The sequence below is a fragment of the Rhinatrema bivittatum genome, chromosome 1 (genome assembly GCF_901001135.1).
Source record: "Rhinatrema bivittatum chromosome 1, aRhiBiv1.1, whole genome shotgun sequence".
Lineage (NCBI taxonomy): Eukaryota > Metazoa > Chordata > Amphibia > Gymnophiona > Rhinatrematidae > Rhinatrema > Rhinatrema bivittatum.
In genome coordinates, this window is record NC_042615.1 from 239,841,139 (window position 1) to 239,854,913 (window position 13,775).

The 13,775-nt window shown below is 46.1% G+C and overlaps 1 protein-coding gene across 4 annotated transcripts in view; it reads left to right on the forward strand.

The window, feature by feature from the left end:
• The window catches only part of KDM3A (lysine demethylase 3A), a 546,931-nt gene that overhangs the window by 371,620 nt on the left and 161,536 nt on the right, over positions 1 to 13,775 (forward strand). For all 4 annotated transcript variants that reach the window (XM_029592841.1, XM_029592851.1, XM_029592832.1 and 1 more), the window contains one exon: positions 9,566 to 9,735. In XM_029592841.1, the coding sequence (XP_029448701.1) occupies positions 9,566 to 9,735 (170 nt within the window). The remainder of the gene's footprint in view (positions 1 to 9,565; positions 9,736 to 13,775) is intronic.

Below are 13,775 nucleotides of genomic sequence, written 5' to 3' on the forward strand. Positions count from 1 at the left end.
ACAATACCACCTAAAACGGGGTCTTTTGTGAAAATTCCTAAAGGGAAGAGATCAGAATTATATTCCCTATCCGGATTAACCGCTTCTGTTTCACGAGATGAGACTGAGCAGCGCAAACATAAGGATAACAAAAAGTCTTCTACCGGTCACTCTAGCCACCGGAAAGCTAGCTCTTTACCTCATAGTTCAAGGAGAACCCACAGCTCTTCGGATTCTCATAAGAGGCACCATAAACGGAGAAGAATCCAAGAGCCACACAAACATCACAAAACCACGGACATTGGTCCGTCTACGTCTAAGTCATCATTCCCATCTACTCGACGGGATCAGGGTTCGCCCATCTGCCTAACGTCGACTCAGGCATCTCCATCGCCGATTAGTGCCTCAGAACCACCGGAGGAGGGTTCTAGATCTCACAAAGAACAAAACCGTCAGAGACCAACTAACCCGCCGATGCCGCAAGCTACCAAAGATGCTTTTTGGCATTTATCACAATCCCTAGCAGGATTCTATAAAGCATTAGAAACATCATTTGCTATAGGGAAACCTCCGTCGGACTCACAACAGGAACAGGAGGTTTTGGCACCAGTAGATGGCACAGGTGACCAACCTTCCTCAATTATCGAACCTGATCCACAACTTTCACCTTCACGTTCGATTTCACAGGATGACTCTTTCTCTATATCAACCACCTCATCAACTGGTTTTCCCTCTGACACACCAGAAGGCCAACAGGAACCGTATTCCCCACCTGAAGATCTTTCCTATCCTAAGTTTTTGGAGAAAATAGGGAACATCCTCCATCTACAGATACAAAAGGAATCTGACCCCAGAGCGGAAACCCTGGGTTTATTAAAAATCGTTGATGTTCCCGGAGAGCCTACGACTCTTCCACCCCACGATTTACTTCATCGCTTACTCTTGAAATCGTGGGAAACTCCACAAACCATACAGACAGTGTCAAGGAAATCAGACATCAAATTCCGAATCAAAAAAAGAAGTCCCTTATGCATTTCCACAATTGCAACACGAGTCGGTAGTAGTAGAGTCTGCAATGCAGAGATTTAAAAAACCTAAACTACATGCCACTTATCCCCCAAACAAAGACCACAAGTACCTAGATGAGGTGGGACGAAAGATTTACCAAAATGCCATGCTCACCACGCGCATCATGCACCACCAATTTTACATGGTGCAATACTTGTACGACTGCATTCAGGCGACAAAGGGCTTACTTTCAACAGCAGGACAACAATCGCCTCAAACCCTACATGACATGGAAGAGTGCTCTAGGCACCTCCTCCGCTCCGTATATGAGGGCATGGAAACCTCCTCTAGAGCTTCCGCAACAGCTATAGCAGGACGGCGTGGCTCCGTTCCAGCTCTATCAGGGAAGATGTCCATGAAAAACTGGCTAATCTGCCCTGTACAGGAGACAACTTATTTGGCGCGAAACTACAGGAGACAGTGGGTAAACTTAAAGTTGAGGCATTAGCGGTTCAATCATTGCAAACGCAATCAACCTTCCATTCCTCGAGGCGGTTTTACCCATACCCACGTAAATCGTCTTATGGGCGTAAACCGTTTAGATCATACCAAGGATACCGTTCTCAGTCGTTCCAACCGTATCAGAGACAACAACCTTCCCAACAATCGTCACATCTTCCTCGGAGAGGCAAACAGCGTTCCCAACGTCCACAAGGCCAACAACAATAGACGGCCTCAAAGCCTGCCCAGTCTTTTTGAGCCAACAGCCACCATCACACCATGTACCAATACCAGGGAGAATCAAGTCCTGTTTTTTCGGTTTGGGAACAAATAACATCAGACCAATGGGTGCTGGACATTGTGAGACAGGGATATCGTCTTCAATTTTGAACGAAACCAATACTACCTCAGTTTCCTCCCTTGCGAATGGTGCGGAATCAACCACAACTCGAACAGGAAATTTTGCACCTATGTCAGGAAAAGGCAATTACACTACTAGCCAAGAACAGCCACAATCGAAGGTTTTATTCCCCATACTTCTTGATTCCCAAGAAATCGGGAGGTCTCAGACCCATCTTAGATCTACGGGAACTCAACAAATTCCTGATCAAAGAGAAGTTCAAGATGGTATCCCTGAAGTCGATTCTACCCCTACTACAGCCCAACGATTGGATATGTTTATTTATTTATTTATTTGTATTCTTTTATATACCGAAATATAGCTAAGTGCCTTCATTCCGGTTTACAGTGTAACAAATTCATACATTGAACAGTTATAAATTATAACAATACAATACAAAGAGAAAAATATATATATAGAAACAACTCAGCAACAGCAGAGTATAACATGCTAGAAATAAATAGTACAGGTTTAGTTTGCATCATCTTATTAAAGAAGTAAGGTTTAGGAAGAAGGTTGGGATTGGTATATATGGGTCATATCATTCAGTGTATCGACTTGAAAGATGCATTTACTCACATTCCAATCCACCCCTCCTCTTGGCGATACCTATGTTTTCGCTACAAACACCTACATTACCAATACAGGGTACTCCCATTTGGTCTCTCAGCTGCACCCAGAGTCTTCACCAAGTGCATGGTAGTGGTGGTGGCTCACCTCAGACAACAGGGAATGACAATCTTCCCTTACCTGGACGACTGGTTGGTTGTGGCTCCAACCCAGGATCTGCTCCGCAGTCAACTCAGTCAAATTCTCCTATGCTTACAACAATTGGGATTAGTGGTCAACTTCCAGAAATCTCACCTGCAACCGACACGATTGCAATTCATAGGAGCGTATCTGGACACCACTCAATCCAGAGCATATCTGCCACAACTACGGCACCACTTGCAGACCTTGCTGCCGAAACCTTCCACAACAGCACGACAAGTCCTGGTCGTTCTCGGACACATGGCAGCAGCCAACTTTCTAGTTCCAAACACCAAGTTACACATGCGTCGACTTCAGTGGGGACTCAAACGACAGTGGAAACAACATTTTCAGCCCTTAACACAACCAATTGTCCTTACCACAGAAATGAAGGAGGACATATCTTGGTGGCTCCTTCCGTCCACACTAACGAAAGGAGCACTATTCCGATCGCCCATCCACGATTCAGTCTTAACAACAGACGCCTCTCGGGGGGGTTGGGGAGCGCATCTGGAGATACACGAGACACAAGGTCTGTGGTCAGTAACGGAACAAACAATGCAGATCAATTTGTTAGAACTTCGAGCAATTCGCAACGCTCTGCAGGCTTTTCAACAATTTCTAAAGGGTCACAGAGTAATGGTCTACACGGACAACCAAGTGGCGATGTTCTACATCAACAAGCAAGGGGGATCAGGCTCTTGGACCCTATGCAAGGAAACACTACTCATCTTCCAGTTTGCACACCAAAATTGCATACAGCTACAAGCCACTTATCTGCCTGGCATCGCGAACACGAGAGCGGACAGGTTAAGTCGCATCTTCCATCCCCACGAGTGGTCCCTCAACTCGGAGGTGACGTTCAAGATATTCAACAAATGGGGAACGCCTTCGATAGATTTATTTGCGATGGAAAGCAACACACAACTTCCCAGTTTCTGCTCCATACGTCCCAGCAGGTTTCGACTAGCCCAGGACGCCTTCCTCATCCCGTGGTCGTCAGGCCTACTATATGCTTTTCCTCCCATACCGCTGATCACCAGGACAATTCAGAAATGCATTGCGGACAAGACTCGGTTGATTCTCATAGCCCCGGCCTGGCCGCGACAACCATGGTACAGCTACCTCCTACACTTATCCAGCGACACACCTATTCGCCTTCCATGTCGACCAGATCTCCTGCTACAAGAGCAGGGAACTCTTTTACATCCGCTACATTCCTCCCTCCACTTAACAGCGTGGAGATTGACAGGTGGCTACTGACAGAGCAAAACGTATCCCAAAATGCTCAACTTATTCTACTGGAATCCAGAAAACCTTCCACTCGACTGAATTACCATTACAAGTGGAAAAGGTATACCACATGGTGTATATCCAAACATATATCACCCGTAGATTGCACACCACAACAGTTGTTGGACTATCTCCATACCTTATATGATACAGGCTTGGCCACGGCTTCAATTCGAGTTCACCTCAGTGCGATCGCAGCCTACCATAGACCATATAATCAGGGTACTATAGCAGCTCATCCTCTTCTCGCCCGTTTCCTGAAGGGCTTACTACATCTAAGGCCTCCGACTACAAAGCCAGCAGTTCCTTGGAATATCAACACAGTCTTAGAACAATTGATGATTCCCCCCTTTGAACCATTGGAATCAGCGCATATCAAATACCTAACCTGGAAGGTGGTATCCCTGGTAGCGGTCACCTCAGCAAGGCGAGTCAGTGACTCCAGGCATTAGTTCATTATGAGCCATACTTGCAATTTTTTCATCAAAAGGTAGTTCTTAGAACGCATCCAGCCTTCCTACCGAAGGTCATCTCTAATTTTCACCTTAATCAAACTATAGAGCTACCGACGTTCTTTCCAAAACCTCATACCACGCCACGGGAGACGCTGCTGCACACCCTAGACTGTAAAAGGGCACTAGCGTACTATAGAAATAGAATGAACTCTTCGTCACGTCCAACACAATTATTTCTATCCTTTGATCCTAAAGCTCCAGGACTCCCAGTCTCAAAACGAACCATATCAAGCTGGATAGTCCAATGCATTCAATTTTGTTACAACAAACAAGATAAACCACTCTTCCTAAAGCCCAAAGCGCATCAGGTTCGTGCTCTAACAACTTCATGGGCACACCTCAGGAACATTCAGCCTATAGACATCTGTAAGGCGGCTACATGGACCTCCTTACATACTTTTACTGCACACTACTGCTTAGATCAGCAAACTGCAGGGGATGCAAGTTTAGGTCAAACAGTCCTACAATCCGTGAAAACTCATCCCAAGTGATTGCCACATTTTTGTTATCACGTTACCAGAACTGAAAATTTGAACGTGATTTGGGAGCTTGTGACTCCCATGACAGCATGGCTAATTCAGCCCTGCTATCGACGGGAAAAAACAAGTTTGCTTACCATAAACGTTGTTTCCGTAGATAGCAGGATGAATTAGCCATGCTGACCTACCCTCCTCCCTGGCAATCACCATACTGTTTCAATCCATCACTGCTTAATCACAGACATAGGAGAATCTGTACTTCCTGCGCGGGAACACACGCACAGCCGCAGAGGATACAAAAAATCTGACCTCTGCTTTATCAAGCTCCGCCTCCCGGACCTGATTGACAGATACCATGACAGCATGGCTAATTCATCCTGCTATCAACGGAAACAACGTTTACGGTAAGCAAACTTGTTTTTATAATAGTTTCTACCATTTTGCCTGGCACTGATGTCACGCTAACTGGTCTATAGTTGCATGGATCACCCCTGGAACACTTTTAAAAAAAATTGGTGTTGCATTGGCCACCCTACAAACTTCAGGACCCATAGCTGAATTTAATGACAGTTTACAAATTACTAAAAGTGTTCATTTTTCAGCATGCTGGATGAATACCATCTGGTCCAGGTGATTTGGTACTCTTTATAGTTTGTCAATTTGCCCTTTCCTGAACATACCCAGATCAGTCCAGACCAATGGGTTATGCATCCCTACCAGCAGATGGCGGCAGAGAGGAAAACCTTGAGGCTGTGCCCTATAAACGAGTGCTACCTGCAGCCCTTCAGTATTTCTCTGCCACCAGCAGATGGTAGAGGTGCATACCTGCAGTCCTGACTGTTTTGGCATTCAGATTTCTGTTCCTCAAGGTTGCTAGGTCTTGATTTCTCATACCATTCCTTGGGTTGAGCCAGGCGAACGGGGGGGGGTTGGATACCCCTGGCAGTGCTAGCCCGCTGCTTCCGGGGCCACTGGCTCCCTCCGCAGCCTCGTGGTCCCCTTCTTGCGATAGCTGCCAGTTCAGGGAAGTATCCCTTTAAGGTTTGTTTTTTTTATTTTTCAAGTTTTTTTTTTTTTAAGTGTGTGTTTTTTTCTCTTGACTTCTGAGCACAGCAGCTCTGCTGGTTTCATCGGCCTGCTTGGCAGAGTCTGCACTGGTCAGACCGTGTAAGTCTGGTCCTGTGTGGGGAGTGAGAGACCTGCGGTTTACAGCGGGGTTTTGCCGGCCTTTTCCTCTGAGGGTAAACAGTAGTGCTCTGCGTGGTGCCTGAGGGAGTATTTTTGGCGCGCACAACTTTTTTCTTCACTGGCCCTGCTCAGCCTCCTGTGAGGCGACGAAGGCACTGTGCTTGCGTACCTCTCACGCACTTCGCCTCTTTGACAGGCCTATCTTGGGAGGGATCCCTGTGTGTTTAAAAAAAAAAAAAAATTTTGCCGGCTATAGAAAATTGTAAGACCTGTGGTGCAGCGTCAGTTCCTCTTGATTCCCTCTGCATGGGTTGTGCACGGGCAGGGGAGGGGTCGGCAAAAGACAAGAGACTGGATCTTCCCGTCCAGTAGAGGCTGGGGTGGATTCCAAGGATAGGTCCCTGAGATTTTCTCACGGACGGGGATGGCCATAAAAGGAACCGGGCTGATAAGCAGGTCGTTCATGGCCCGCCCCTCCTTTTCCACGCATCGTGGGAGTTGAGGCACGGACAAGAGGAAGGACACTGATTCTTCGAATAGTGAGCCTGAGGGGGACCCCTTATCTTCTAAGGGGTTTTCTCCTGAATTCATCCTAATGCATGAAGCCTTTCTAGCTAGAGGGTCTTATAAAAGGCAACCTAAGGATAAGCAGTCACCTCTTCTCGAGGGAACTCAGAGGAACCCTTTCAGAAGTCAGCCAAGTGAAAAAGCTCGGACAGTACGGGCAACAGGGGAACCGTGAGGATCCAGTAGATTCGAATGACTTACAGGATGATGGTTCTACCTCTCCAGGGGCAAACCTGGAAGGGGACCCGGATGGGGATCAGTTCCTGGATCCAGATCCATCTGAGGATCAGGCCTTTTTGGAGGGGCCTGTCTCGGAGGGTGTTGATCCTTGAGTTGTTAGTCTCTTTAAGAAAGAAGAGCTGCGTCCGCTTATCCCCCAGGTTCTGGAGGAACTGGGGGTCAAAATGTCTCTGAGTCCGACAATGAGGGAGTGAACCTTGTCCTGGACGGGCTTCAGGGGTTTCCCAGTGCCTTTCCTATCCCATGTACACGGACACACATGGACACAAACACACACAGACACACTTTCTTCTCTCCCCCTTACGCACATATACATGCTGTCTCCCACCCCCACATATACATGCTCTCTAGTGAGAGTATATGTATGTATGTCCCCAACCACACACAGCACCTTCCTCCATTGGCTCATGTGGAATTGGGACACCTCTTGCTCTCATTTCTGGGGCTGACACTGCTCTCTTGTTTGGCCGTGCAGCCTGCCTCCTTTGTTCAGCCAAGAGGGCTCAGTCTCCTCTCTTTGATCAGGAGGGCCTAGTCACTGCTTATCTGCCTTCTCTTGTTGGCCAAGAGGGCCTGGCCTCTGCTTTGCTGCTTCCTTTCTATGGCTGGGAAGACCCAGCCACTTATACCCCCATGCTCTGAGATTCTTCTTGGGGCACAGTTCATTGTCAGCTGATTGAACTGTGTAGACTATGGAGCCCTGCACAGTTCAAACAGCTGACATTTGAATCGTGTGCTGCAAGAGACACCATGTGACTATGGCAGCATTAGATGAAGGCACCACATGCAGGGCTGGAGGAGCAGCACTTGTGGATAGCTACAATGGTGAGCATGGTAGAAGATAAACTTGAAGAGACCTCAGCTGCATCTGGCAGGCTAAAATGCCGACATTTTATCCCGCCTACTGATTTCCGGACAGACCCTCTAATATCCGTACTGTCTTGAGAAAATCTGGACAGTTGGCAACCCTAGGCACATTGCATTAGGTAGGGTGTAGACAGCCTTGTGGGCAGAACTTCGTTTGGTTACACTGGAGGAGATTATGTAGGACAGCAGCTTGGGCTTCTTTGCTTGCTTTCTCTAAACATTACTGTTTGGATGTTCAAGTTAGAACATTAGCATGAGATTCATGAACAGTATATTCTCCAGACACCTAAATGCTCTGAGGGTTACAGAACATCCTATTTTTTAATCTCAAAACGATTGAGTATTTAAAAAAAATACTGTGAATACAACCACAAACAAAAAAACTGCCTGACAGAAAATATAGAAATGACATGAAATCTACAATATAAGAAGTGAAAGAAAAAGTAAAAAAAACCAACCACTCTTCTACCCCAGAGTTCAAACTCTGAAAAGAAAATAGAGACCCGGTATGCTGTGGTAGAACAGGTGAGAGATTGTACAGCAATATATACAAATAATTCCAAAAGAAAAAAGTCAGAAATATAAACATGAATTGATAGCTAAGAGCCCCTCCAAACTAGAAATGGGTTCCAGAAATCTGTAAATCTCTGAATTATCTCATAATGCCCAAGTCATTTTTTCCCATACACAAAATATCTCACACTATGTTCAACCAGTCAAGTCTTGTAGGAAGGATAGGTGTTTTCCAACATCTGACGATCACACTCTGCGCTGCCAGCAATAAACTTTGAATTAAACAGCACCTTTTCTTAGGAAAGCCATCTAGAAATCCCTCCCCTAACGGACACCTTGAAATCAGTGCTCCCTTCAGAGAGTGCTAGGTGTGCAAATATTGCTTTAAGAGCCCATTTTAAATCTTGAAAATTATAAAAACTGCACCAAACTCATTCTCTCAAAAAAGGAAATAATCTGGTACACAACTTGTAATTAAGCGCATAAAAACTATTTTAAAATAATTAACAGTGGCTTCATGAACTATCTACAACATGTTCTATCAGGTTACTTCCACATCAAAATTAGCATGTTCAACTAGCCAGTGACATTTTTATGCATTGCAAATGTTTTGTGCCATAGGATAAGTCAGAATATAAACTGCCCTTCATCCACTGAGGGAACAAGTTAAAAAAAAAAAAAAAAGTATCTGTTTTGGGCCACAATTGGGTAATATACACTTCGCTGTTCTATTTCCTTGGAATTGGTTACCACTCAAGTACAGGTTTTATTTAGAACTTCTCACAGCCACTATTTTGAATAAATAGGATTCTTCTGTCTCTCCCCTTTCTTGGAAGGGTTGTGGTCAGCTAGGTTCCTTTCTCCATTTGTGTGAGAATGCTGATTCGGGTGGACTGGAAGGATATGCATGATTGCATTTCACAGACTGTTAAGTCTACTATACCTTGTACCATTTCAAACATAGCTCCATCCAAGCTGAGCGTATGAGCAATTGCTCATACATTTTGAAGAATTGCTCACATTTTTCTTTGTGCTATATACAGTAATGCAGTACTAATGCTGGCGCTAAAAAATCGTTGGTTTAAAAAAATTGTTGCTTACATAAAAATTATGAAATGATTTTTGTGAAAAGGTAGATGTTATCTTTTAGGCATAAAGAAAAATTAGCTACATTTTTTCTTAATTCACTAACTGTCATATAGCCTTGCTTATTATGAGGGGTATTTTTTTAATATCTTGCTAATATTTCTATGTATCCCATACAGAAAAATTGCTTACATCCCCACTACAATCCGAAAATAAGCCAGTTCCATCATTGGCTAGTTTTTCCAAACCTGCTGCTGCACTGCAGACCTTTAACAGTGCAATCCTAACTCCTGTGAGCAACAACAGCACGGGCTTCTTGCGCAATCTGCTTAATTCCACTGGGGCTAAGGTAGGTTCTTTTCTTCTAATGACTGAAGGGTGGTTATGATTGGGTATCGGGTTCTGCGACTTGGGTTTACTTGACTTTTTTCATTTTAGTAGCAGAGCAGAATGCATAAAATTCATAATCCAAGGAGTTTAGAAACTAATTACAGGCTTCTTTTGACAAGTGAAAATGAATTCTACACATATGAAATGTTTGCAGAAGCTGATTTCATATGCAGTGTGAAATAGTTGTCTGTACTGTAGCTACAGTGACCAGAGAAGCGGAAAATGTCATAATGCCTCTGTATCGCTCCATGGTGAGACCGCACCTTGAATACTGTGTACAATTCTGGTCGCCGCATCTCAAAAAAGATATAATTGTGATGAAGGTACAGAGAAGGGCTACCAAAATGATAAGGGGAATGGAACAACTCTCCTATGAGGAAAGACTAAAGAGGTTAGGACTTTTCAGCTTGGAGAAGACGACTGAGGGGGGATATGATAGAGGTGTTTAAAATCATGAGAGGTCTAGAACGGGTAGATGTGAATCGGTTAATTACTCTTTCGGATAGTAGAAAGACTAGGGGGCACTCCATGAAGTTAGCATGGGGCACATTTAAAACTAATCGGAGAAAGTTCTTTTTTACTCAACGCACAATTAGACTCTGGAATTTGTTGCCGGAGGATGTGGTTAGTGCAGTTAATATAGCTGTGTTTAAAAAAGGATTGGATAAGTTCTTGGAGGAGAAGTCCATTACCTGCTATTAAGTTCACTTAGAGAATAGCCACTGCCATTAGCAATGGTAACATGGAATAGACTTAGTGTTTGGGTACTTGCCAGGTTCTTATGGCCTGGATTGGCCACTGTTGGAAACAGGATGCTGGGCTTGATGGACCCTTGGTCTGACCCAGTATGGCATTTTCTTATGTTCTTATGTTCTTCTTATGTTAGATTCCAAAATGGATTTGAGTCATAAAGTTTGAGAGCCTATAGCCCAGTAGTGGGGAAAAAACATTTTTGTGCTGGGGCTACATTACAAGTTCTCGGCCAGCAGCAGGGGCCGAGAGGGTAGGGTATTCCCCCTTGGAGCTCCTCAAGTGAAGGCTGGAAGCATGGTGACACTTGACAGAAGGTTCTGCTCATGGACTATGAGGTTATAGTAATGGAGGGTGGGTGTAATCTCAGTATTAAGGTAACAATGGGAGAAAAGCTGAGTTTAGGTATGACAGTGGTCTGGGAGGAAGCTGAGTATAAAGGTGACTGGGAGGGAGCCAAGTGTTGACTCTTTCTGCGTTTACTGATTATGCTTGGATGTTGTCACAGAGGGCGGGTGTAGCAAAATTTTCCCGTCGATAGCAGGGCTGAATTAGCCATGCTGTATGGGAACTGTCAATCAGGGCCCAGGAGGCGGAGCTTTGTAGCAGAGTGTAGATCTTTGATCCTCTGCGGCTGCGCGTGGGTTCCCGCGCAGTAGTCAATGGTTCTCCTCGGTCTGTTTTTTTCCGCGCGCGGGAGCGCACACGGAGCCTCTTTCTCCTCAGGAAGAAACTTATTATTAGTAAAAATGTCCACAAAGAAGTCGGGCTTTAAACCGTGTCCGTGCGGTAAGATCATGTCCGTCACTGACGGGCATGATCGATGCTACTGCTGCTTAGGACGCGACCATAATCAGTCCGACTGCGAACACTGCGAAAAAATGTCTCCCAGGGCTCGACGACACAGGACCTATCGTTGGTTGGAGCTCTCAGCGGAAGACAAGGCGTCCACGACTCATTCCTCTCCGGCTCCAAAATACAAGACATCGAAGTCTGGTAAGAGAGCAACTTCTTGGGACCCGCAGTCCCCGAAGATACGGGACGCAAAACGGAACCCCAAAGTGAAAGTAGACCAGGGCTCTGGTCTTCATTCTGAGGCTCGAGAAGTGGGAAAACAGAGGCCTTTCAGACTGAGCCTAGTACCCGAAAGCCTCTTAAAGACACTCCGGTCAGGTCCTTGTTGCTGGTACAGCAATCGGACCCACGGGGGGACTCGGAACCACCCAAGAAAATACAAAAACGGACCGATGGAGCGCCGAAAAAGTCGGCGGCAGGGCCGGGACGTCCAGAACCAGGGCAAATGGCGCCGACGCCACAATTGAAGTCCAAGACTCAGTCGGCACCGAAACATCACTCGGCCTCAAAGCCTCACTCGGCGCGGGAACCTCAGTCGGCTCCGAAGACCCATTCGGCCCCGAAGCCTCACGCGGCGCCGAAGCCGCATTCGGAGCCGAAACCGCAAATGACGCCGAAGCCTCACTCGGCTCTGAAGCCTCATCCGGCACCGAAACATCAGTCGGAGCCGAATCTTCAGTCGGCGCCGAAGCCTTGCTCGGCGCCGAGAGCAAAACAAATCTCACAATCGGCTCCGAAATCTAAATCAATACCAACATCTAAGACACAGAGTTCAGACAGAGGGTCATCAGCTGAACCCAGACAGGGGGATTCCCAATTGGAACGAGATTTCAGAGGTCCCTCACAAGGGTCACAAATTACAAAAGAAAGTCACAAGGATCAAACTAATCAGACTACCACCAATTCGCAGGGAGTATTGGTATCCCCGAGTAGGCTAAATACTGTCCCTCACAAGGACAGTCAACAAACTAGCCATTCGTATGGAACAAAACAGGAGGACAGGAAGTCTCGAGGCAGTGGACACTCCTCGACAAGGAAAAGGCATCGGCACCATTCCGACTCTTCCCCCTCCACTACTAGGGGACATACTCATGCAAAACGACACCATACCTCCCATCATAAGGGAGTGAGGTCCTCTTCCTCTTCCTCACGCTATAAAACGCAATCTGAACGGTCTTGCTCTACTACTCAGGGAGTTATTCCAATTTCGTCGTCAAACTCATCTAATAGATCCAAGTCCACCCGTCACCAAGGAACGGACTGGAGTCCTTGCTCAGAAAGGGGAAGTAGTTATACTCCTCCACAAAAGGACGCATCACATGAATCCAAACAGTTGGAGAAACCCCCGCCTATGCCAACTCATACGTCAAAAGCTTTTTGGGACCTGACACAGTCTTTAGCCGGATTTTTTGAATCACTACAATCAACGTACACTCTACCTCAGGAGTCTACTTCCCCGGCAGACAATAACAGCCCTGCTCAACAGCATACCCACGATATACCTTCTCCCCGATCCCCATCTCCGCAGGGCTCTGTCGCCCATTCACCATCTTCATCAAGGGCTTCTGGGTCTGTACATTCCTCACCACTTTCTTCTGCAGGATACCCTTCTGATCCTCCAGAGCAGCCAGCGGAACCTTATTCCCCTCCAGAGGATCTAACCTATCCCAAGTTCATCACTAAGATGGGAAACATCCTCAAACTGGAAATCCAAAAGCTGCCGGAACCGAGGGCAGAAACATTGGGATTGCTAAAGATCTTTGATGTGCCGGGAGAACCGTCTGCTCTTCCGCCACATGCGATGCTCCACAGGGTCCTGCAAAAATTGTGGGAAACCCCCTTTGCTTTACAGGCCGTATCCAGAAAGACGGATTTAAAGTTCAGGCTCCAGAAGCCTTCAATGTATGCGATTCCCCAATTACCACATGACTCTATCGTAGTGGAATCTGCCTTACAAAGGTCGAGGAAAACAAGAACACACGCATCTGCCCCACCTGGGAAGGACAATAAGTCATTGGACGACGTTGCCAAGCGAGTTTACCAAAATGTAATGCTTACAGCAAAAATTAACCACCATACTTTTTATATGGTACAATATATGTATGAATGCCTGCAAGCCACCAAGGGACTATTTACGTCCTTAGGAGACTCCACTCCATCCGTGATTTCCGACATGGAGGAATGCACTCGACATATGTTAAGAGCAGTCTACGAGGGTTTCGAGAACTCGTCTAGAGCGTCGGCCATGGCTATAGCAGCCAGACGTCTTGCCTGGCTCAGGGCTAGCGCTATTAGGGAGGACCTCCATGAGAAACTCGCGAACTTACCATGCACGGGAGAGAATCTTTTCGGAGACCGCCTCCATGATACTGTGAGTAAACTTAAAGATCAAGC